The 24,749-nt window shown below is 35.4% G+C and overlaps 1 protein-coding gene across 2 annotated transcripts in view; it reads right to left on the bottom strand.

Moving 5' to 3' along the window:
* ZNF804A (zinc finger protein 804A) overlaps nucleotides 1-24,471 on the bottom strand; it is a 306,700-nt gene extending 282,229 nt beyond the window's left edge. For both annotated transcript variants that reach the window (XM_021075928.2, XM_084999138.1), the window contains exon 1: nucleotides 23,931-24,471. In XM_021075928.2, the coding sequence (XP_020931587.1) occupies nucleotides 23,931-24,041 (111 nt within the window). In that variant the 5' untranslated portion in view covers nucleotides 24,042-24,471. The remainder of the gene's footprint in view (nucleotides 1-23,930) is intronic.
* Nucleotides 24,472-24,749: the final 278 nt, after the last annotated feature.

Raw genomic sequence — 24,749 nt, 5'->3', positions numbered from 1 at the left:
AAAATAATAAGCCACATTCCAGGTTATCTTGAGACTACAGATCCAGATGATAAATGTATTAATCTGAATTAAAATATTACATCATACAATAAGTTTAAAGTTTCAAGTTTACTATACTTTTCCAATGAATTTTAACACATGGAATTCCTTGTGGAAAAAAAGAAAGCTAGAAAAGCAGTAATAGCTGCTTAATGCCTTTTCATAATCTTGTAACTGACATTTCTACAAAATGTAAATTTAAAAATTATATTGTTTACATTGTATTATTAGAATTGACACACATTTATTATTATGTCTGTCCTCCCACCCCATCAGCTTGATCTTTAGCATTTTTCATTTGGATGGTCTTGAATTTAAAATTCAGACATCTGAAAGACTAAATTGTTCTGATAATACCCTAAGTGTCTTTGGTATAATAAAAGTATCCTGCTTGCTTTAATGATTAGAAGCAATAGGATAATATTCCCAATACAGATGAAACAATTTTTAGTGTTGTAAGTAATAAAATACTGAAATTCAATATGCAAAAGTAGTTTGCATGCCATTCACCCACCGCCATTCACTAAAGTGGTAGATTTTTTGAATTTCATAATGCAACATTACTTATCATTAACTAAATCAGCTGCTATTCTTCTTAGTTATAAATGTAAATACTATATATAAATAATTTCTGAAAGAAACCAAATTTTCATGAAGAATGTTGCACAATCAAAACAAAGAGGGAATATGTGCATAGGAAGAAAAAGTATAGAAGTCCCTGGTAGAAAGAAAGAAATCTAGTATAGTGTTCTACAAGTTAGAACACTATAGATGGCATCCCATTTTTCAGTTACAACCTGGAACCTATATTATAATTCAAAAACACATGAAAAGTATGTGTCTTCTCCAGACTGTAAGTAATCCAAGCTGGCACATGAACTCTTTTACATTCATTGCTGAGGAAATATGATATAGAATTACTATATACTTCACCTGCAGACATTCATGTGTATTTTCACGCAAATACTGGAATTTAGACACTTTATATTTGTACCAAAGCGAAATGAGAAACTTTAACAGAAGGCTAGAAGCATTGTACTTACAGATAGACTACATATTTCTAGTACTTTAGGTCTTTTTTATTGTAATAAAATATGCATAATATAAAACATCCCAATTTTTAATCATTCTGAAGTGTACAAACTCACAGGCATTAAGTGCATTAACATTCTTGCACAACCATTCTTACAGTATTGAATAAAATGGGAGCCAACACTGCTTTAATCTGTAATTATCTAATCTGATGATTACAAATGGCTAATGGGCCAGCATTATTTTAATTACTCTTATCAACCAATTATGGGGAACCTTGACATGCTTGTTAAGACTCCTGGAACAGCCAGACCTATCTAAGAATCCTTAGCCCATTTGGCTGATTGTCCAAAAAACATATTAATTTCTTGAAATTACTCTGCATCTCCTGATTAGGTTTACCCCTTAAAGTCATATTATTTACTTAACTTTTTTGGAGCCTGTGGAATGTTATAATCCAAGTTATGGTTTTCATGTAATCCATTCACCATTCATAATCCAACATTCATAATCTTGCTATTGACATTTGCCACATATTACATATGGGGCATGTGTGTGTGTTGCTTTTTCTGTCTGTAAGATCATGGACACAGTAATGATAATTATGCTTTTAAATGAAATGCCTTCCATTTGTGTTAAATAATAGGTTTGGACATCATCTTTTAAAAATGCGTATTACTGTAATATTCGGTAGGCTAATTTATGAACATTTGGCATGGTGTTGATAACCATTAATCTGCCCCAAGAAATACACAAAAGTCAATAAAATAAATGTTCTTGGAGCAGCTAACATAATAAATATGAAAATGTGACATGTCCTTGTTTAGAATTTACATGTATTTATTAGCACAACACAAAATACTTTACAAGTTTTGAATAATTTTTGGATTTTTTCCAAATCCTATTAACTATTCTTTTCAATATGAACATTTTATCAAAGGAAAAGGTATATAGTTAGGAAATATTTCTCCATTTTATTTTTTAATCTCCTGTCTTTTTAAATTTAATATTATTGGAGTATAGTTTACTTACAATGTTGTACTACTTTCAGGTGTAAAACAAAGTGAATCAGTCATACATATAAATATATCAATTTTTCCCATATAGTTTATTACAAACTATTAAGTACCCTATTTGAGAGGCTTTTTCTTTTATGCAGGCATTAAAATGCACATTTGTTTTTTATTTCATGTCAAGTTTTTACTTTAAAAATGTATTTCTAATATAACTCCCACAGTATTTCATTCTCTTAATATTTATATATATTAACTTTTCACTTTCAAATTTGAGAGTGAGCTCTTATACACATATTATATAGATTCAATTAAGGAACAGGTGATGAAGTTTAGACATCTTTGGTTACCTATTTCTACAGCTAGAATAAAGACTCATACCCTACAAGGTAATTGCTGATCATTTACCCACTACTCACTTTTCCAGCAAATAAAAGGAATGCTTTTTGTCTAATAGCTTATGCCTTTTAGTTTGTGTAGTACTGCTGCTGATAGTGGGAATAGATTGTTCCAATTTCCGGTTTCTCAATTCAGTATCATATGTTTGTCAAATGTGTACCTCTTCTCAAACGTCATTTCTAGTTTGCTTTATAGGCTATAAATGAACCATATTCCATTTACTAAAGATTTTCTTTAGAATTTGTTTCCCAGTTCTAGATCCTTTTCCTTTCTTAGTTTTATTTTATGCTTATTTATTTAAATATGGCTCTAGAGACTAATTTAAAGTGACTCAGTCTTAGCTGATCTTAAAACACACACACACACACACACACACACACACACACACACACGAACATCCACTACAAATTAATTAAATCGTTCATTTCCCGTTTTTAGTATACCTTGTATACACGTAGTATCACAGATCTAAAAAACCACCTTCCAAAGAGCATTTGTTTTCAAATGTCCTCAGTAATCTCTACAGATACAGCATAAAATCATGTCCATGGATAGACATCAAATCTCCTCTTTTTGAATTTAAGATAAAAAATGAAGTAGAGAATAGGGAATTTAAGAATTAACTGGAAAAAATTTTTCACTTACAACTTAAAGTGGAAAAAATAACAAAATTTTCTTTTCTACTAAAAACATAATGGTGGTGGAATTAATTTCATTACAGAAGTAAGGGTGTAGCTTTGTGTCTAGAGATTATCCAACAATGCACACCATATGTCCTTTCTAAATCTCAGGCCTGGGAGTCCCTGTCGTGGTGCAGTGGAAATGAATTCAACTAGTATCCATGAGGATGTGGGTTCTACCCCTGGCCTCGCTCAGTGGGTCGGGGATCTGGCAATGCTGTGAGCTGTGGTGTCAGTTGCACATGCCACTCAGATCCCTTGTTGCTGTGTGCCTGTGGTGTAGGCCTGTGTCTGCAGCTTCGATTCAACCTCTAGCCTGGGAACTTCTAAGCTAGGGGTGCAGTCCTAAAAAGCAAAATTTAAAAAAATAAATAAATAAATCCCAGGCCTGGTCCTCAGGTAGAGATGGGAAAGCATAAAAAACTGGATTGAGGAAAAAATGACCAGTGATTATATCAGCATTTATCTCCTTACTCAGATCTTACTTGTGACCTCTAAGTCCATACATCTGAGTACATGCCTGAAATATTTATGAAAAGCACTTCTTTTTCAACATGTCTAAAAACACACTTGAAGTATCAAGAATATTTATATCACCACCTCTAACGCCAGTGAATGCTACTCACACTTGGACAATGCTACAAGAGAGCACATTAGGGCATTTTCAGTATATCTTTTGATTTTATTCCTCACATACCATTTAACAGGCATGCTGTTGATTTCATTTAGCATATGTATCCTAAATCTGTACACATCTCTCAGAATATGTTTTTTTAATCCAAGCCATTTTAGCTTAGACTGCTGCTACTGCTCCTGAACTGGTATGTCTGCATCCATTATTATACCCTCCTAGGGCAATCTTTCCCAACACTGAGCTAAATCAGTATTTTCAAAATGCAATTAGATCATTTGTTCAGTTCACCTTCATAAGGCAACCCAAATCTTTCATTTTATGGACTTACTGCTGTTGTCTCCTCTCCACCAACTCCTTAGAGACCTCAATCTCTAGTTATATTGGTTTTCCTTCAGTTTCTTAAAGATGCTAAGCTTCATCTCTCCCAAAGGCATATTCCCATCTTGTTTTCTCTGACTGAATCCCAACCTTCCTTACATTCCACCCTAGAACTATTTCCCATTGTACATGCTCTCATTCTGCTTATACCCTTCCTTCAGTGCACTTAAGATAGTTTTGCAATGGTAAGTATTATGGGTTAAATTGTTCTCTGAAAAGATATGCTTAAGACCTAACCCTCAGTATCTCAGAATGACCTTATTTGGAATTAAATATGTAATTATTTAAGGTAATTAGTCAAGATAGACTAATCATGGGCTTTTATCCCAATGATGACCGGGTTTTTATAAGAAGCAAAGACACACAGGGAAAATATCAGTTGAAGATAGAAACACACAGACACAGAAACAAAGACATCATGTAAAGATGAAGGCAGATATAGGAGTTCTGCTACCACAAGCCAAGGAATGCTTGAAGCTACCATGAGCCAGAAGAGGCAAGGAATGGTCTTCCCCTTGAGGCTCAGAAGGAGCATGACCCTGCCAATACCTTGATTTTTGACTTACAGCCTCAAACTGTGAGAGAATAAATTTTTGTTATAAGCCGCTCAGTTGGTGATTCTGTGTTATGGCAGTTCAAGGAACCTGGTACAATACACTTAATGATTAGCACCTCCTTCCTTAGACCATAAAGTTTCACTGGGGCAGGGAACTTGTGTGCTTTTGCTCACTATTACACTCCTAGCACCTAATTCACAACAGTTTCTTACATAGTCAGTGCTTAATACATATTGTTGAGTAAATGAATACACCATATAACTTTACCCACATAAAACACTTCTTTACATTTGGTTTTAATACAAAATACATAAAATCATCAGTGCTTTCTGAAAACAACTTAAACAACAATTTAATAATACTTTAAATACTACTGAAATTGACATAAAAGACAAAATAAATTTGATATACATACAAGTATACACAATACAAATCAGTTTTAATAGAAATTTTATTGAATGAGAGAGGCAGATTTTATATTCAGCATTTTACACATAATTTGAAGTATTATATATCAATATTCAGTGCAAAGTTAAGGTTCCTATTGATACAGAGAATTTATCTCAATGGGCTCCATTTTTCCAGGTCTGATGCAGTGCTCAGCATATTGAAGGTTCAAATCTGACTAAATATTTGATGACTATTCAAAGGGCATTTTAAAAGAATAAATCAGGAAACTATAAATTAATGCGTGAGGAAAGATTACTTCATAGGATTACTTCCTATCTACTGGCAAAATACAACCTTATTTTCACAGATCGTCCTCTTTCCAATGAAGACCATAGCTTATCCCATTCTCCTTTTTGTTAATCAATTTGCAAAGCTAGCATTTTTTAGCAGAAAATAAAGCAATGTATTTTACTTCATATTTGTAGAACTCTCTGGCACACAGTGTCCCTTTGAATTGGTATTAAAGTTAATGAATTCTAATTTCATTACATATACTACTTAGCACACAAATAAATATTAGAGATTTATAAACAATAGCTCAACAAGTTATGAATAAATGCAATTATTCTGTTTTTCAAATGTTTCTATACAAACTGTCCTTAACACTTTGTACTTTTACTTTAGTGGAATAAGTACTCACTACTGATTATCTGACAAATCTATATAATCATTTAATATAAAATTAAAATTTATAAAAGCAAAAATATATACTTTCCTGGAAATACTTATACACTAATTTCTTAAAATGTATATTTAATTTCTAATTTGATATATTTTGTTATTACATATAAATTTGATCATAAACAGTTTTAAGGATAGAATGTAGAACATGTATTTTACAAATAATATATAAATGTAATAATATATAAAATTAGCATTGTGTAATTAACTGACCTATCAGTTATAGTATTCTCTGTAAAATGGAAGTGCTTATAATTATTGCTATAACAATTTATATAAATAAATACCACTTATTGTGGTTGTGACTGAAACAAAACTTAACAATAAAATTAGGCTGAACCATTCCTAAACTTTAATAATCTCTGGCAAGATCCATAGATTCTCTTCAGAATCTACCTCTATTTTACTTACTTCAGAAGTAAAAGTATTTGGAGTTCCCGTCGTGGCGCAGTGGTTAACGAATCCGACCAGGAACCATAAGGTTGCGGGGTCGATCCATGGCCTTGCTCAGTGGGTTAAGGATCCGGCGTTGCCGTGAGCTGTGGTGTAGGTCGCAGACGTGGCTCGGATACCATGTTGCTGTGGCCCTGGCATAGACCGGCGGCTACAGCTCCCACTGGACCCCTAGCCTGGGAACCTCCATATGCCGTGGGAGCGGCCCAAGAAATGGAAAAAAGACAAAAAAAAAAAAAAGAAGTAAAAGTATTCATAATAGAGGTAATAATGGTACCCGCTTGATTAAAAATCACATGCTTTTATAAATACATGTTTATACAGAATATAAACTTGAAATATGATGTAGGGGCATGCTATTATCTTGTGACTCCAAGGATACTATTAATTATCAATTTTATTTTTAGCCATGAAATTTTTGTTTCTAGCTTCTATTTTGTAACAAATTACAAAATTACAAATTACAAAAAATAAACTTCCTTTATTCTCTACATAAAAAAGTTAGTATAATTGGAGTTCCCCTCACAGCTCAGTGGAAAAGACTCTGACTAGTATCCATGAGGTCACAGGTTTGATCCGTGGCCTGCTCAGTGGGTTAACGATCCGGTGTTGCCATGAGCTGTGGTATGGGTTGCAGATACGGCTTAGATCTGGCATTGCTGTGGCTGTGGTGTAGGCCAGCAGCTGTAGCTCCAATTTGACTCCTAGCCCGGGAACCTCCATGTGCCGTGGGTTCAGCCCTAAAAAGACAAAAAAAAAAAAAAAAAAAAAAAAGTTATTATAATATCTGTCTCAGCATAAAGATTTAATCATTAAAAATGTTCCTATTCTCTTCAGATCTCCAGATACGCCAGAAGAACCTGTAACCACATTTAAAGATTTTTATCTTGAACACACACACACACACACAGTTTAGTCCAGGACCAAAATGATGAGGACAGAGTAGAAAGTTCTCTATGGATCCTACCAAAGGGCTACTCAAAGGCTCCTTTCTGTTCACACATCACGGGGTGCTTTTCTCATTGCCCCTCCCATCCCCTGTTCCTCTCCTCTGCATCACAGCCAGCAATTAGGGGGAAATAACTTTAGAAGCACCAGCATTTTACCAAAAAATATATTAAAAGGCTTCATATCTTTCATTTTCTTGTGCTCTCTCTGAAAATAATCTTCTGAGAAAGATGGGAGGATAACCTAAACATTATGAGCTGTCTAGAGCTGAAAGCCAGCCCTCTACAAACGCGTGCTACTAAGCCTAGTGATTAGAAAATGTACAGCTTCTCTTATCTTTTTCCTATAAATGAAAAACCCAATAACATAAGTCAGAAAATGATGGTGCTCTCCATCAGCTATAAATGACTTGAAAGTAATTTATTATCTGCTTTGGTTTGAGAACTTTTATTACTCTCAATAGCTAGTAAATAGAAGATTGAAAACACTAGGAATGAAAAAAGCTGGGGAAAGAAATTGCAAAGTAAATTAAAAGTACAGAAAAATACCTTAAGCCCTGAATTTTATTAAAATACTATCTTTTACTAAAAAATTTCTTTTTTCTGCCTTGAAACAATATATAATGTATATTAAAACATACCATTTGACACAAATAATTTAATCTAGTTAATTGCCTTCTGTTTAGCTACCTATAAGAAGAAAAAGAAATATGAAAATGTCTTCATTGAACACTCTTGATAGACAAATAGGCAATAATGCAAATTTTAATTAAGTATCCAGACTTTGATACCAAAAACGGAAAAACAATTAGAAAGATAAAGGAAATATGCATTTTTGAGAATAAAGCCATGATATTTGTGAAAAATAGTTAAGGATTTATACATAGAGTTCCTCATTCTGAATCTCTATAACTGAACATTACCATATATTCTAGGATATGAAAATGTATTGTTCATTATTTGTGGGCTAAACTAAACAAAATGGAATAGACATGCACATATGTATGTTAAAACTTAGCATTCATATCCATTATCTATAGTGTCCACAAGATAGCTATGAATTAAAAATAACACAGATGACCTTTAATAAGGCCTAAAATCTGTCTTCTCATTTGTAAATGGCAATTGTAAAAGCACCAAATTAAAGAGCTGCTGAAATGATTACATGAAAAAATTTATGTAAGTTTTAACCCTAGACCTGAGAGAATAAGTGCTCAAAAACTGAAAACTTTAATTAAACAAGTTGATTGATTCTTAGGATTTGAAAACATAGTTTTAAAATATGATCTAGATAAGATTAATCAGACATTTAGATGATTTATCAAACTATATTAATTAACTGAAACTCAACCACACAATTATTACTGTAGAATTGATTCTGACAAGATCATATTCACATTACAAATAAAATTCTAAACAACGATAAAAGCAATCCCATATACATAAATGCTGACTTAAAAACATCTATGCAGGAGTTTGCATCATGGCTCAGTGGTAACAAATCCAACTAGTATCCATGAGGACACCAGTTCAATCCCTGGCCTTGCTCAGTGGGTTAAGGATCTGGCATTGCTACAGATGTGGGTTGGATCCCGCATTGTTGTGGCTGTGGCCTAGGCCATCAGGTTAGCTGTAGCTCTGATTCGACCCCTAGGCTGGGAACTTCCATATACTGTGGGTGCGGCCCTAAAAAGCAAAAAACAACAACAACAAAAAACAACTATGCAAATTTTTTTAAATATGTAATTGAATAGAATCTCAAAGGTAACTGAGATATATCATTTGATTTAATAAGAATACAGTCAGGACATATGAATTCATTATATTAAGTCTTTGATACACTTTTCATAAAAGTACCTAGCATTACCCTGCATTCCATAAAGCTATTTACCTTTCCACCTCTTATCTTTTAAAATGCTGATGCTTATCTGTTTACCAGCATAACCATTTGCTTTGCTGTTCAACACAATGATTAAAAAAGCAGCAAGCATGGAAAATTACTACATACTATGAAATGCTTTATTAATCCTAATTTCTGCATGAATTAATATATTCAAAGAATGGTTGAAAGGGAAATTTGCCAAGATAACTAATTGTCTCATGAAGCCGAACCTAGAACTAGAATTTTTTTCTGCTTGCAACATTGTCTTAAATTTTCATCCCTTCTGTAGATGTTATGCTCTATTAAATTTTTAAATTATATCCTTTAACTATTTTCTTTAAACTTTTTTTCTAATTTCATTTTCCTTTACAATGAAACAGAAGCATTTTTGCTAGCTTTCCAAAGGATCTCTTTGAAGGTAGGAGTGGGATGAGGAGTGTTAGACAGAGAACCTAAGGGCGAGAACAGGGCCTCATCTCTCAGACTAAGTATGAATGTGTGACATCCAAACATCCCTCTGAAACAAGGCCATTCACTGATACCAAGCCAGGTGCAGTTTACCCTAAAAGAGTGAGAGTCATCTGGGGCTCCTGAGAAAGCCAGATTCTTGTACCCTAACCACTGATACTGAGATGTAGTAGCTATGGCCAGAATGTTGTTATTTCCTAAATTTTCAGGTAATAATTATAATCATCTAGTTTGGTATCTGTGCACCAGAGAACTTCCATTTTCCTGCATAGGATAAGCTAGGCAATCCACTAAAAGGCCACATATGGGTGCTAAATTGTATGATCAATTTTCTGGCCTATTTTTCATTGGACTCTCTAAAGCACCTGTACTCTGTATTACTCATTTAGCATCTTTCACATTCTCTCTGTAAACCACAAGTCCATGTATTGGCTTTGGAATGGAGGAAGGACAAGACTTCTTTAAGTATCAATAATAGCGAAAAATAATAGCTTTGACCATGTGCCGGACACTGAAGTAGAGAATTCCCTTCTATTACTTAATCCTTATAGCAATCCTGTTTGCACATACCCATCTTAAAGCAATGCAGCAGAAATTACATATAATTTATGTAATATGCTTAAAATAACACTTGATGTATAGCAGGAGCTAAATGAATAACAATTCTTGTCATTCATAGATAAAGAAACAGAAACTGAGGTTAAATAACTAGCCCAAGATTCACAGCTAGAATTTAAACCTAGGTCTCCTTAGTTCCAGAGGCTAAACACCTTCCATTATAAAAAGTAACAATAATGACAGGAAAGAGAATGATGGGAAGCAAAGGAGAAAGGGAAACACTGTCAAAACCCTCTGGATACAGAACCCAGCAAAATGTTCACGTCCTTGAAAAAACCTGGAATTCTAGAGTTGTCCTAATTCTAGTCAGGTTTCTCAGCTAAAAAAAAACCAAAATTAACTCATTAAATGAAGCATAAAATACATTTATTGGAAGAGTATTAGGTAGCTGACAGATTCAAAGGTGACTCTGTTGAATGAGGCTTGTTGAGGAACCGAAGCTACCAATGCCTGGGTAAAATTCTGCCACTAAAATAGTCAGCTTTGGAACAATGTAGCTTGCTCTTCAGCCCCAGGAACTTTTCACTGACAAGGCTTGCCTGGTATGTGGCCACTTGACACTGTGGCTTCCTTCTCTTCATTCTATTGCAACTGCCTCAAGCAATCTCCAATGGACCCTGTGCCGTTGCATTGTCCTGCCTCTGAAAATCTCTTCTTCCGTCATGTGGCTAAACTCAAACTGCCAAGAGGTGGGGAGAAAGAATAACTACATTCTTTGTATATAATAGGGCTTAGAGTTGTTAAGAAAATAGCCAAGTATCACATTGAATACATGAGCTGTTGATAGCATTTTCCTAAAAATCTATAAAACCTAAAGGAATATAAGCTTTAAGGCAAGAAAGAGAATGGGGAGCCAATTCACATGGATTCCTGTCACTCTGTAAGTTTTGATATTTAGCAGAATGACCATATAGATTATAATCCAAGTCGGAATATTAGGAAGAGTTAAAGGCAGTACCACGATTAAGCATTCCAGGACAACAACCTAAACTGGGATTATCCGAGGCAAACCTGAATATATCTTCATCAAATTATTTAAATTACTATAACCTCATATATTAGTTTACATTCCTCTTCACTGCCTAAAAAGAATTAATAATCTTTTTTCTTTCGTCTTCCTTCCTTCCTCCCTCCCTCCTTCCTTCCCCATTCTAATGCCTAGCTATAGAATAATGCCTAGACTACAGCATGTGTAAACTGAATTACTGATATGGTATTTTAATTAAAGCAATTTAATATTTAAGTAAACAATATCCTCTGTCTCTAATTTTTTCTTAGACCACCAAATTATGCTTACAGGTATGTTAGGCACTGTCAAAGAAAATTCTCCCATGTTGCCTTCCTTCTCTCCTTTCTTTCTTTCCTTCTTTCCTTTTTTTTTTTTTTTTTTTTTTGGTGGTGGTATTGTCTTTTGTCTTTTTAGGGCCACACCTGCAAAACATGGAGGTTCCCAGGCTAGGGGGCTAATCGGAGCTATAGCTGCCGGCCTATGCCAGAGCCACTGCAATGCCAGATCTGAGCCCCGTCTGCGACCTACACCACAGCTCACGGGAATGCCAGAGCTTTAACCCACTGAGCAAGACCAGGGATCAAACCCACAACCTCATGATTCCTAGTAAAATTCATTTCCACTGTGCCAAGAAGGGAACTCCTTTCTTTCTTTCTTTTTTTTTTTTTTTTTTTGTTTCTTTCTCTTTTTCCTTCCTTTTCTCTCTCCCTGCCTTCTTTATCCCTTTATCTCTATTTATTTTTAATTCCTAAGATTGTGGCCATCCACTGGCACTTTGACCACTAAGCTGATTCAGATTTCTCAAATTCATACCAGTATTATTTTGAGATCCCTGATATATTCAGTGGCTGAGGTGGGGAGAAGAGTTCTTAATTGCTTTTCAAATAAATAACTGTTTAGCTCTCTACACTGCTAGTAGCATTCTATGTACTCGCTGAGAAATAAAGATGCAGACAGGATGAAATTGGAAAAACAATATACTCTATGCTTTTCTAGACTACAGTGGGGGTGTAGTAAGAGGGGAATTAGAGAGAGAGAAGCCAAGAAGGGGGGAAGGGGAGGCTGGAGGCAGGAAGGGGGAAAAAGCATGATTTTGCCATGTGTGTATATGTCTATTCTGCCTGTGCCAAAGAAGAGATATTGTACTTATTTTAGAGTACCAAGAGAAAAGAGAGAAGAATTTCTCACATGACCTATCATTTGCATAGCTGATATAATTGTACTGGCATTTTATTAATAAGTCAAAATAGTTTAATGCCTAGAAGGTGAATGATGCCTAGCTATAGAATAATGCCTAGCTATAGAGTAATGCCTAGACTACAGCATGTGTAAACTGAATTACTGATATGGTATTTTAATTAAAGCAATTTAATATTTAAGTAAACAATATCCTCTGTCTCTAATTTTTTCTTAGACCACCAAATTATGCTTACAGGTATGTTAGGCACTGTACAAAGAAAATCAAGTTGTTTTGATTCATTATCATTATTATTTTTACTATTTGCTTCACTATCCCTTTACTGTGGAATAATATGGTAACATATTGTCATAAAGGTGGCTCTCCAGGACAGCAATATGTTACATGAAACATATGAAATTTTATTAATATTATTCTATCTTTAAAAAAGCCTTGTGAGTTTCTGAGTAGCAGCATGTATCATAATATCAACTTCTCTAAGTCCTGATCCATAAAAATTGCATCTTTCATGTTGCATCAATAATTTCACAGTGATTAGTAACACAAGCAGAACAGTTTGTGTTATTTTATGCAATGTGTGCATTTTCCCTAAGAAATCTAATCCCAATTTCCATGGAGGAAACTCCATTAAATTTTAATAAAACTGGGAAATCTGAGTCTCACATTTTTTTAAACTATTTTTTTGTGATATCACATGTGGCAATCACGAAAAATAAGGGTTGGACCTCACAATTTCACATATTTTTTTATCTTGTTACAGCTATTGTTTTAACATATAATGATCATCACAGTCCACCTTTATTTTGCTTAATAAGGCATTCTACAAAAATGTCAATCAAATTTAATTATATGTTAACTACGACATTAAAATAAATTGGGTTTTAAGAATCATAAAACTAGGAGGTTGGAGGTACTCAGAAGAAAACAGAAATATTAATTTCAAGAGTAAAAACTGACACTTTTACAGCCAAGAGTGATAATCTAATAAGGTATGGTTTAGACAGAAACTAACTCTGTCAGCTCCATCATACTACACATATCACATGTGGCTGAGATGCAGAATGGCCAAGAACAGTTATTTGGGGAAGTACACAAAATACACAGCAAATACATCACCATCACATCTATTTTGCACTTCCATACTGACTTCTTGGTCAGTAAAATTTTTAAGTGACTTTTCATTAATAAATCTGTGGCAACCCTATAGTTGACAAATTTATCAACGCATGATTATTTACTATACCTGAGTACATGAGAATAAGAGGAAATGTTATGCCGCCCCCTAGTGTAAATATTAATTTGGTAACACCAGAAGTGCAGCGATCCAAGACATTGCAAGGCAGTCACAGCTACTGAAATCATTATTGAAAATAGTTAAAAGAAATTCTAGGCTTTCCTAAAGAGCCAGCTTCCTAGGAGTACAAAGTATAGTTCCATAAACTTTATGAGTCAAAAGAATTTCTTATATCTGAAGGTTTTCATAAGACTTCATCTACAAGAATATTTAGGGCTCAATCCATTTTTAAGGGAGGAGATTTTATGAAAATTGGGGTAGAGATAAATATTCTTATAAGAAGTGCAATGGGTAAACAGACAAAAAAGGAAATATTGCTATTGTTCAATACTAAAAGTGTTCAGATTGTATAAATTTATACATATGGAATTGCACAGATGATATTCTAGACATGAATATTCCAGTATGAAATACTGTCAATCACTACCCCTATTTATTAGTTTATTAGTATCAATCTTATGCAAATTATTTTATGTGCTTCATCTCATTTGATGGGCAAACCTGGCTTCTAGGTTGGTATTATTATCATCTCCATTTAAGGATAATACAACTAATAGAGATGTGAACTTGACCAAGGTCATAAAGCTAGTGGCCAGTTGTGGCAGACTTTTCTTGTCTGATCAATTACATGTTTTTCTTCCTAACATAATATGATTTTATTGAGCTTAGCAGTGTGCCTGGTTTAATTACTCATGTGTCCATCCGTCCCTGCACTTAGAAGTAGTCCTGTGATACAGCTCTAGCTAAAGACATATAAGCAAACCCTGTTAAGTAGGACTTCTTTAAAAAAGTGAACACAACTTTTTTTTTTTTTTTGTCTTTTTGCTATATCTTTGGGCCACTCCCGTGGCATGGAGGTTCCCAGGCTAGGGGTCGAATCAGAGCTGTAGCCCCTGGCCTACGCCAGAGCCACAGCAACGCAGGATCCAAGCCGCATCTGCAACCTACACCACAGCTCACGGCAACGCTGGATAGTTAACCCACTGAGCAACGGCAGGGACCTAACCCGCAACCTCATGGTTCCTAGTCGGATGCGTTAACCACTGCACCATGACGGGAACTCCTGAACACTCAACTTTTGATTCTTCCTCTTTACTCATTTTTTTTCTAGCTTATAATGTAGATGTGATAGCTGGAGCATTAACCACCTTACAACTGTGGGAAAAATACAAAGAAAATCAGTTTTTACCCTTGACATTACTAAGCCACTTAATGTCAAAAATAACTAGTTACATATTTCTATTATATTAAAATTTTCATATAAAACATTATATAGGTAGAAAGTTGATATTTGGGATTTCGATTATAAAAGCTTTACTCGCTATTTATTGATACAGAGTTCTACTTAGAATTTGAGCTCAGGTCCATCTGGTTATAAAGTGCTTTCAACTACTATGTATGACAGTAAGTATTTTCACAAAGACATGCTAAACTGGATGCAAGAACACAACCGTGGAGTGAAAACACTAATTATCTTCCCTACTACGAAGTACTATGCCTTGTTTCATCAAAGAGAGGTAATCTGCTAAACATCAGGTTTTGAAAGAAATACCACAAAGGTAACTGCACTGTATTTCTGCTGACACTTCCCTGGAGGCCACTGGAACTGTTGCTTGAAACTCTTTCATTAAACAAAGATGTAATCCATTTTTTCCTCCCATCTTTCTATCCTTGATCATTTGTAAGAAAAATCATTTCGTTCACACCATTAAATCCCTTCCTTCTCCATAATTTGTGTTACTTCCTCCCTAGTTACTTATTGTCCAAAACCCTCCTGCTTTTTCCATAATCCATCTAAGGCTTTTGGCAATTCCTTAAATTCTCTCCAAAGTCTGCTCGCTCCACATCAAATTCTTTAGGTGTTTTCTATCTGAAGGTCACAAATAAGGCAATTTGAATGGGTCAACATTTGAGTCACTGTTAATACAATGACACACCCCAACACACCCCAGTGGTTGAATGTGGGAGAAAATCTGTGCAGTAGGACTAACCATGCCCATCTGCCTTAATAATTTAGCAAGGCTCAGAAGTAGGCTCTGAGGCTAAAAATAGGGCTGTGCATATAATTTAGTGTCACAGAAGGAACCCAAGGTGAGGCCAAGAACTCTGAGTGCTTCCCACAGGACTCCCCCTCAGTGTCATCCCCCACCACTCCACTGCTACCACTACCTGCACTGGGATTATGGGAACCAATTCTGTCCTTTCCTTTATCCCCAATAATGTCAGTTCCCACAAGAAGCCCAGAATTCACAAATTCTTCTTCATTTTCTGGACTCCAACTTTCATGGGATTATACTGCATCTTTTATGACACAATTCCCTATATCTCTTCAAATCCTAAAACACTTGTACTGTGTCATGAATTGGGAAGTATCCACTGTCAATAAAATCTCTATAGCTTTAGAGTTTTCAATGAAGTTTCACTTCACTATTTTGCTCTATGTTAAATTTGTCTCAAAGCACACATCCTCCATGCTCCACCTTGATAACCTTCAGCCATTCCCCTTCCCTCCCTCATCCCTAAATCTCCCTGGCTTTGATCTCATTCCCTTAAAATTGTCTTCTCTAATGGCCTCCCCCCACCTCTTCTTTGCAACCATTCATTCTCATGCCATATCTGAGAAAGAAAAGAGCAGCCCTTGGGAACTATCAGCTAGGAGCTTGTCTGGATCTGAAAGTAAGGTGTAGCTCTGTTACCAAACACAGTTTCACAGTCCATGGACTTCAGACAAGGTCGATGATGACTATGATGGAAATAGGAGAAAACAAGACCACTTCACAAACATATTTGGTGACAGGCAAAAACAAACATACTGTTTCTGTTACCAAACATGCCCATCTGCCAGACAACATGAGCAAAAGCTGCTTTCTGACCAACTACACTTTTACCTTCACTCTTATCTTCTCGCCTCCTAGATAAAAAGTACTAAGATAACCCATCCTGGAACTGGCCCTTCTTCCTCACAGTACAATCTAAAATAAAACAGTGGTTTAATCTACTCTCCACAGAATTACCTTACACAATCCCAAATCCTATAAAATTATCTCTTACTTCCTCTTCATAACATGCATCAAGGTTCCCCATCGTGTGCATTACACCTTCTTCCAATAAGTACCAATATGTCCAGCTTGGTTCAACCACAGCTATATTCCTGGTGGTTTATGGCTGGTTGCTACTGACATCATTCCATATACTTTTCATGAAAATATGTTCACTTTGCAAAATATAATCCTTCATTTTACATAGCTACCCTTTAAAGCCAACTCTCTTAAATTTAGGTTACCAAATTGTACACTTTTGATTTAAGTTAAGAAATATTTCCCATCATTTAAAGATAGCCTCGTTTTCTTCAAGTACAATAAATGCACATATGATTAGCTACTGGAGCTGAACAGATTAAGAATAACTATATTTTACAGTTTTATGAATGCTTTTTGGGAGGAAGCAGGGGGATTAACTCAGATACACAGTAATCCCAGCAAATATTTAAAATAAAGTTATTACACATTCATTTACAAAACAACAAAAATATTCCACATTAAGTTCTATTAATTTTAAACCTAAATAATTTAATGATGTCAATTTCTTCCATTTCCTTAAATCCAACTAGAATTTGATACAATTTATATTTCAAATATTGGACTGTGTTATTGTAAAAGATATTGTAACTGATCCTCAGTGTATCATTTGGGTTTCTCCAGATAAACAGAATTAACTTCCCATCTCCATCCAGAGACTGGAGGTGGCGGGGGGTGGTACATGGAGAAGTAGAAGGAGGAGAGAAGGAAAGGGGCTTTGTAGGGCAGGCCAATAGGTTGGAAACTCAGGGCAGGATTTGATGCTATAGTCTTGAGGCAAAATGTCTACCTTACCGGGAAACAGTTTTTGCTCTGATAGCCTTTTAACTGATTGCATGAGATCCATTCACATTATAGATGATAATCTCCTTTACTTGAAGTCGACTGATTGTAGACATTAACTCTCTACAAAATACCTTCACAGCAACTAGATTTTGTGTTTACTTAAATAACTGGCTACTATTCTGGCTGACACATAAAACTAGTCATCACACTCAGCATAGGTCATTTTTTCTAAAGCTATTTAAGTAAAAAGTGTATTCTTATAATTTGAATACAGCATAGTCATCATAAACATTGAATACATTAAGTGTACTTACATTTAGAAAAGTATGTAACTTTCTTCTAATGGTGCCAAACCATTACGAAGGAGTCCAGAGTACTACATCACGTAATGGACTTTGTTATTTTGACAATTAGGATTGAGTTTTAATTATTTATTACCTCTCTTTATCTTACACTGTGCTAGGAAGTGTACTATAATACATTTATAAAAATTAATGAAACCTCACTAGTTGAAAACATCATGATAATACAGTATATACAGTAAGAATTTTCTCAGAGGCAGAAGAATTTAGAATGAGATTAAACAGAACAAATGGTTTCAGGGTAATATATTTAGAGAACAGAATTAATAAAATTACTAATATTATAGTCATCAATATTAAAAAGTGATAAATTGATATAAATAATCTATGAATTTTGGCTACACTATACTACAGACTAAAACTGCTATTTTTTTCTATTTGGAATGATTACACAAACTCCTAATATAAAAAACTTACCTCCAATAGTTAATACCTCAGTTAAATAGGATCACTGAAGAAAATTATTTCAACACTGTATTAGCATTGCATTCATTAACACAAATGATTTCTCTTGTGTATAATACTTTCAAAAACTATTTTCTAAATAGGTTACATGAACTAAACATGTTTTCCAAACGTATAAATTATAAAATAAAATTACACTTGAAATTAATTTTTTAAAAGGGCAAAAACAATAAGAAATCACCAAAGCACCTGTGGTCTGAGTGAAAGTCTACAATTTTAAAATGAAAAAGTGCATCATCCCCAAATCTGCATTTCTTTATTATGATTATTACAATAGTAATAGAGGTGAAAAATTCAAGTGCCTTTATTGGTCAGGAAGGTGATATAAATAAACTTATATAACAGTAAAAAATAGGATAAACAGTAGCAGACTGTGAAGAGTATTCCTCTTTGAATGGCATGTAAGTCCAAAGAGTTTAAAACATGGTGCACAGTAAACTACTTCTACAGCCTAAATTAGCCCTGAATACAACAATATTAAACCTTTGGACTAGCGGTCCCTGAGGCTCTTGTTGATCTGTATTTTTCAGCAAAAACGTAATTGAAGGCATAAACTAAAAACTAGAAACTACTGGTGCATAACTGAAATGTGACGACAGGAGAGGCTATCACTATTGAATTGCAGTTATCAAAAAGAATGTAAATAATATTTGATGAACTGAAACAGGTATGATGGAATCATGAGTATTACTTAACAACATCTGCCTTAAAATATCACTTACATTTTTGACTACCTCATAATACCAATACTTCAATAATAAGTTATTTTCCTTGCTCAAATGCGTTCTGAAAATGCACATGTTGTACAGTTTTACAAAAATAAAAAACAAGTATAGAAAAGAAGATATGACACCTTAAGTTAAGAAAACTGAGACACAAGATGGTCTTTAATACTGAATGTATAATACTATAAAAGAAACTCGGAAAAGTATATAACTGATTCCAATGAGGAATAACATGGGGAAGTTTGGTGATAAATTAATCACCCTAAACCATCCTAACCCTTACCTGACCTTTCTTGAGGATATTAATCTAACAATGATAACATTTTAGTAGCACTAATTCAACAACTTGTTTCTTTAATCTTACTACAATCCTAAATGTTTCACATAAATGGGTTTTAGTGAGTGGAGAAATCTTTTTAAATTATAATCTGTAGGAGATAACAGAAATGTGTAAGGGAATGACATGCTATTTTGATAATGATCATTAGAACAAAAGTCCATATAGTGTATTTCAAAGACCTACCTAATTTTTCCTGTGTATGCAAAGGAAAAAATCCAAAATATTTTCATATTTTCAAAATGAATACATATGAAAATGTCTTAAGTGACAAGAAACCTGCAAATTTGTCAAAATATGTGACTATTTTTTCAACACATTCAAAGCGAACAGGAGCATCCATGAATACATCTTAATGCATAACATTTAGTGCATAATACTCAGCACAGAGCCTGTGGTGCCTACATTATTGCTTTGCAATTAAAGCATCTCAATAAATCTGAATGAACTAAATAACGGATATGTTCAGAACCTAGTAATAAATCAATCTTTTCTTATCAAACCTGGCACTTAATATTTTGGAAATGGAGGACAGCCTTCAGAAACAGGGCTTAGGCAAGACAAAAATTATTGATGTTTGCATATTGGACAATGAGAAATAAAGTAAATGTGAATTCAAATTTTTCTGTGAGTTGGCATCATTTTTCCACACCTGAAGGAAAGTGGGAAAGTAGAATGCCTTCAAACTTCAGATGACACCAATACCAACCATCACTTTATCAACATGAATATTACCATATAAATTACTATTGATTCCCTAATTTAGTATATGAATTATAAAGGAAATATGTCTAGAGTCAGGAAATCTGTATTATAATATTGACTCACTCTATGACCTCAAAACCAGCACTCATTCTTTTTGAATTTCACAGTCCTTAAACAGACATAATGCTCTTGTGAAATACAAAAATGCTGACCAACTAACAGAATGTAATAAACAAATTAGTAATTTTTCCAAAGATCCACAAACTCCAAATTCTTTATTAAAAGTGATTAAATATACATTTAAATTCTGTATTAAATATATATTTAAATATTTTCTATTAAAAGTTTTAAAATGTATAATTAGGGCAAAAAAACTTTTCTGGATGAGTTGCAAAACATTAGAATAACAAAATGTTTTAATCCAATAAATAATTGCATACACAATGGTGGTTTGGGATAATCTAAGGAAAAATGAGAATATATGAATGGTAAACATTATTCATTTTCATTAGAACATATAACTTATTCAGACATATTCTGGAGCACTAATAAAATATTCCCTTATTTCTTATTCTATGGAATTAAAGGTATACCACAGATATAATGCTATTTATAATAGAAATCATGATAAGTAGAGAAATCTTCTCTTTGTTGGTAAGACCTTCCAAAAATGGAGATTTGTGTATTTTCATGACCTCCATTTAAAAGAAGAGAAATACATTTAAAAGCTCAGGAATAGGGTCAAGATTAATAACAGGCTTAATCTTTAAGTATTTCTTAATATTTTTTTTGTGTGAATGACATAATATGACCTATGGAAAGGACTGTACATTTTCATAATCTCCTCAGTATGAGCGGGAGGATTACATTCTGGATTTAGAACTAAAGCAATTAATCAATGCTACTAAAAACAGTTTTATTCTGTAAGTAACTTTATTCGATAGGTAATCTTCTAATTCATGAAGAAACACTGTATTAACAGTTATAGCCTATCTTTAATTTTTAAAGACTATAAAATCATGTTTTAAAAGTATGAGTTTAAAAGATGTTCAGAATATGCATTAGTTATCCAGCGACTGAAAATAATTGGGAATTTCATTGGAAAAGTCCCTTAAATGGGTTTTATGTTTTAAGTTGTGCTTTCCTGAAATAAGAAAATAAAAACCCACTAGAGATATTACTAAAATTCTTTGAACTTAATACATATTTCAAAATGCAAAATGTGATGATGTTTTTAAAGGCAAAGTTCAAAATACGTCAAAATCAAACACACAAAATAGTAAAAAAGATCTTATAATAACTACTCTGTGAAACCGGAATTAAAAACCATAAATTCTTACCTGAAAATATTCAAAATGTGGCATATATACATTTGTAAGATAATATTCGTGTTTCATATTAAGGTTTCTATTTCTGAGAAGTTTAAGGTTTTCTGTTTTTAGCTTATAATTTACAGTAAGTTTTAGCTTACAGTAAGTCCTCACTGCATCCTATGCATTAAAGAACAACGTATTTTTAGGTAAGTATAGAAAGTTCTTTAGTTAAAAATTCACTTATGAATATATTTAGAATCTCTTCTGCTACAAAGTCAAACATAAATCTCATTCTCTTCAATAACAAAATCATCAGAAGACACAGAAAACAAACATATGACATATATTACTTGGTAAAGTAATAGTTTCAAATACAGTAGAACTATATATGAAAATCTACATCTTTCAGTCAGCATGAATCTCTTGCACAGGAAACAAAAACTTCAGCAATTTGTAAACACAACCTTGAAGGATTAGCTATGAAATCCCTATAAATCCTTTTACTATAAATAAGAGAAATATGACAGGGGCCATTTCTAAACCTTTTTATCCCAGTTTGTTGCTTCTGATATTTGCATATATTTAGATTTATTCATCTCATTTAGGTAGCTAATTTTTAAGACCAATTTTAATTTGAAGATTAAACTGGCAAATCTATACTCTAACCTATTCTTGTCAACATGAGTAATAAACGACTAATCAACTTCAAACCTACAACAAACATACCAGCAAAAGCATGTTCAGCCTTTGATAGAAGCCCAAGGTTGACCTAATCAACATTACCAGAATTTTAACAAGTAGAGGTTTGGCAAACAAGTAGGTTTTTTCTATGAACTTCAGTGTGTGGTTTTATCACCTACACCATTATTGTAACCATGGAGATGAGATTTTGTTCAATTAGTTTGCCTTTTCCCGTAAATCAAACTTGATATAAAAAACAAACAAATGCATGCTTTTTTTTTCCAAAATGAAGCCTCCCTCCCCCCCAAAATGAGCTTCACACACAGTTGAGTTCTCTAAGTCTAGCCAGAACAATTTCCATAATTCCTTTAGCCTTTGCCTATAGATCTACCACAGAAGAGTATTTTCACTTTCCTTTGTTCAACAATAAACAACTGTATCCAGAACAATAATAAAAGCAGTAAACTAACCCTGCTCCTTTGAGTCTTAAGTAAGGAGAGTGTCCAAGACAATCAAGGAAAATAAAATAATCAAAGGCATCACATCAATAACAGAATTCACTTAAAACATCAGATGAAAACTTTTCATTCTTGGAAAACACATGCACACACGTTTTTTAGCTTATGGTGAATCATATTTTAAGATATATAAGGAAAAGACGATTAAGAATACTCTATTTACTTTTGGACTAATTAAGTCTGCCCTTAAACTTCTACTTATTCAGGGCTAAATACTCACTTTGTAAAAAATGAGAAGTGGGAAAGGGTGCTGCTTGGTAATAGACCCAGACTTTAGTGATGTATATATCTGCATATTATCACCTTACCCTGGCTCTACTCTTTTTGCAGTACTCATCCTAATGAGCCTTCTCTCTACTTTGTTCTTTATTGAAGTTTATACTTCTCAGAAGATACCAAGACTTGGGAGTCAGTTCTGAGGGGAAGTCTTGTAGCTAAGAGGGCACCTGAAAGAAAAAGTAAGCTCCATCACCCTGTACTATCTCAGTCCTTGGCGTATCTCTCACCCAATCAGGAGTCCTTTTTCTTCAAGCCCTGTGGTCCAGTGAGAACCTCCCAGGATTGCATGGGCTCTGTTTGTCTGGCATGTTTCCTTGTGGTTCTGACTGTGTCACAGTGCTCACCCCTCACACTCATCTCCAACACCTTTTGAGGGAATAGCTTAAAGTTAATGGCATGGGGTTCTGGAGTCACTTCGTTCAGTTTTACTGGCAACTTTTCACTAGAGAAGTTTGCTGCCATTCCTTCCGTAGACAGCTGGAACAAACTCCTTCTGAGACCATCACTCAGTCCCGCCACTCGCCCCACGCCACCAGTCACATGGCTTCCTGCCTCCATGAGAGACACCCACATCCTCATTCACCTTCAGCTTCCTAAACCGAAAGATGTTATGGGGTCACTTGGGGTTAGGGTTATTTTCTTTTCTTTCTTAAAAAAAAAAAAGAGGTCCTGTTGACACAATTTGTTCCAAATAAGGAGAAACCGTGGTAATCTTCACCATTACGGAGCAAGGTGGAAAGTCCCCGAGCTAGTGGAAGTGTCAACCACAGCCATGGATCACAGCTTTCCTGCCTCTTTCTACACCAAATTATCACCTCACGCCCACAAGATAAACAAAAATATATTGTAAACCAAATTGAATTGCGGACCCCCCCCCCCCAACCTCACAGTAACCTCAACCCTCCAAATGCCCTCTTAAACAGAGGAGAAAGAGAAACAGAAGCGATTACCAGAGTTTTGTTCCCGTTCTTGCTGAGAGGGCCCCGGAAAACTCCCTTGATGTTGCGAAAGTGTCCGTTGCTGAGATGCGTGGAGCTGATGACAATGTAGTAACACTCCATGGGGCAGCCGCCACCTCCTCCACCGCAGCCGCCGCTTCCACGCACCCCTCGCCCACAGCCGCAGCGCGCCGGGGCCCGAGGAGGGTGGGCTAGGGACCCACCAGGAGGGCGAACCGCCGCCTCTCTCGCACGCCCTCCGGAGACAGACTCACTACTCGCCTCTGCCGTGCGAGCCCAGACTCCTCCGCCTCCGCATGCTCGCCGCGCTCTTCCTCTCAGGCTGTTTCTCTTCTAATTCGCCTCGGGGCGATGCGCCCCGCGGGAGGATCCCGGGCTGGGAGGGGCCGGCCAAGCGCGCCGAGGAGAGCGCGAGTCAGTGGCCGCAGCACCGCCGAGCGGAGCCGGGCAGCGGAAGCCGCCGGAGCGGCAGTGGCGGCGGCGGCGGCAGCAGCAGCATCCCCCGCGCTCGGCGCCCGCACTCGGAGTTGCTGCTGCTGGCAGGCATGAGTGTTATTATATTGAGCGGCGTTGCCGGTCCATTGCACTGAGCCAATGGCAGGGAGCCACTGGGCTGATACTGAGAGCTGTCAGAAGAGTACATCTGTCACCCGCGGCCTCCCCCCGCCCTCCCCCGCCCTCCCCCGCCGCCGCCGCCGCCGCCGCCGCCGCTGCCGCCGCCGCTGCCGGGACCCACGGCCGGGCCGTTCCCGGCGCGAGTGGGAGCGTGCGGTGAGCGGGACGCCCCCCGCGCAGCGCCGCGGCCGCAGA

This window comes from Sus scrofa, chromosome 15 (assembly GCF_054392235.1).
Source record: "Sus scrofa isolate SSC_HxYL_T2T_F1_AM1 chromosome 15, Sscrofa_HxYL_maternal_Yorkshire_Landrace_v2.0, whole genome shotgun sequence".
Lineage (NCBI taxonomy): Eukaryota > Metazoa > Chordata > Mammalia > Artiodactyla > Suidae > Sus > Sus scrofa.
The sequence above is the reverse complement of the archived record's forward strand: the minus strand, read 5'-3'. Positions and strand labels throughout refer to the sequence as shown.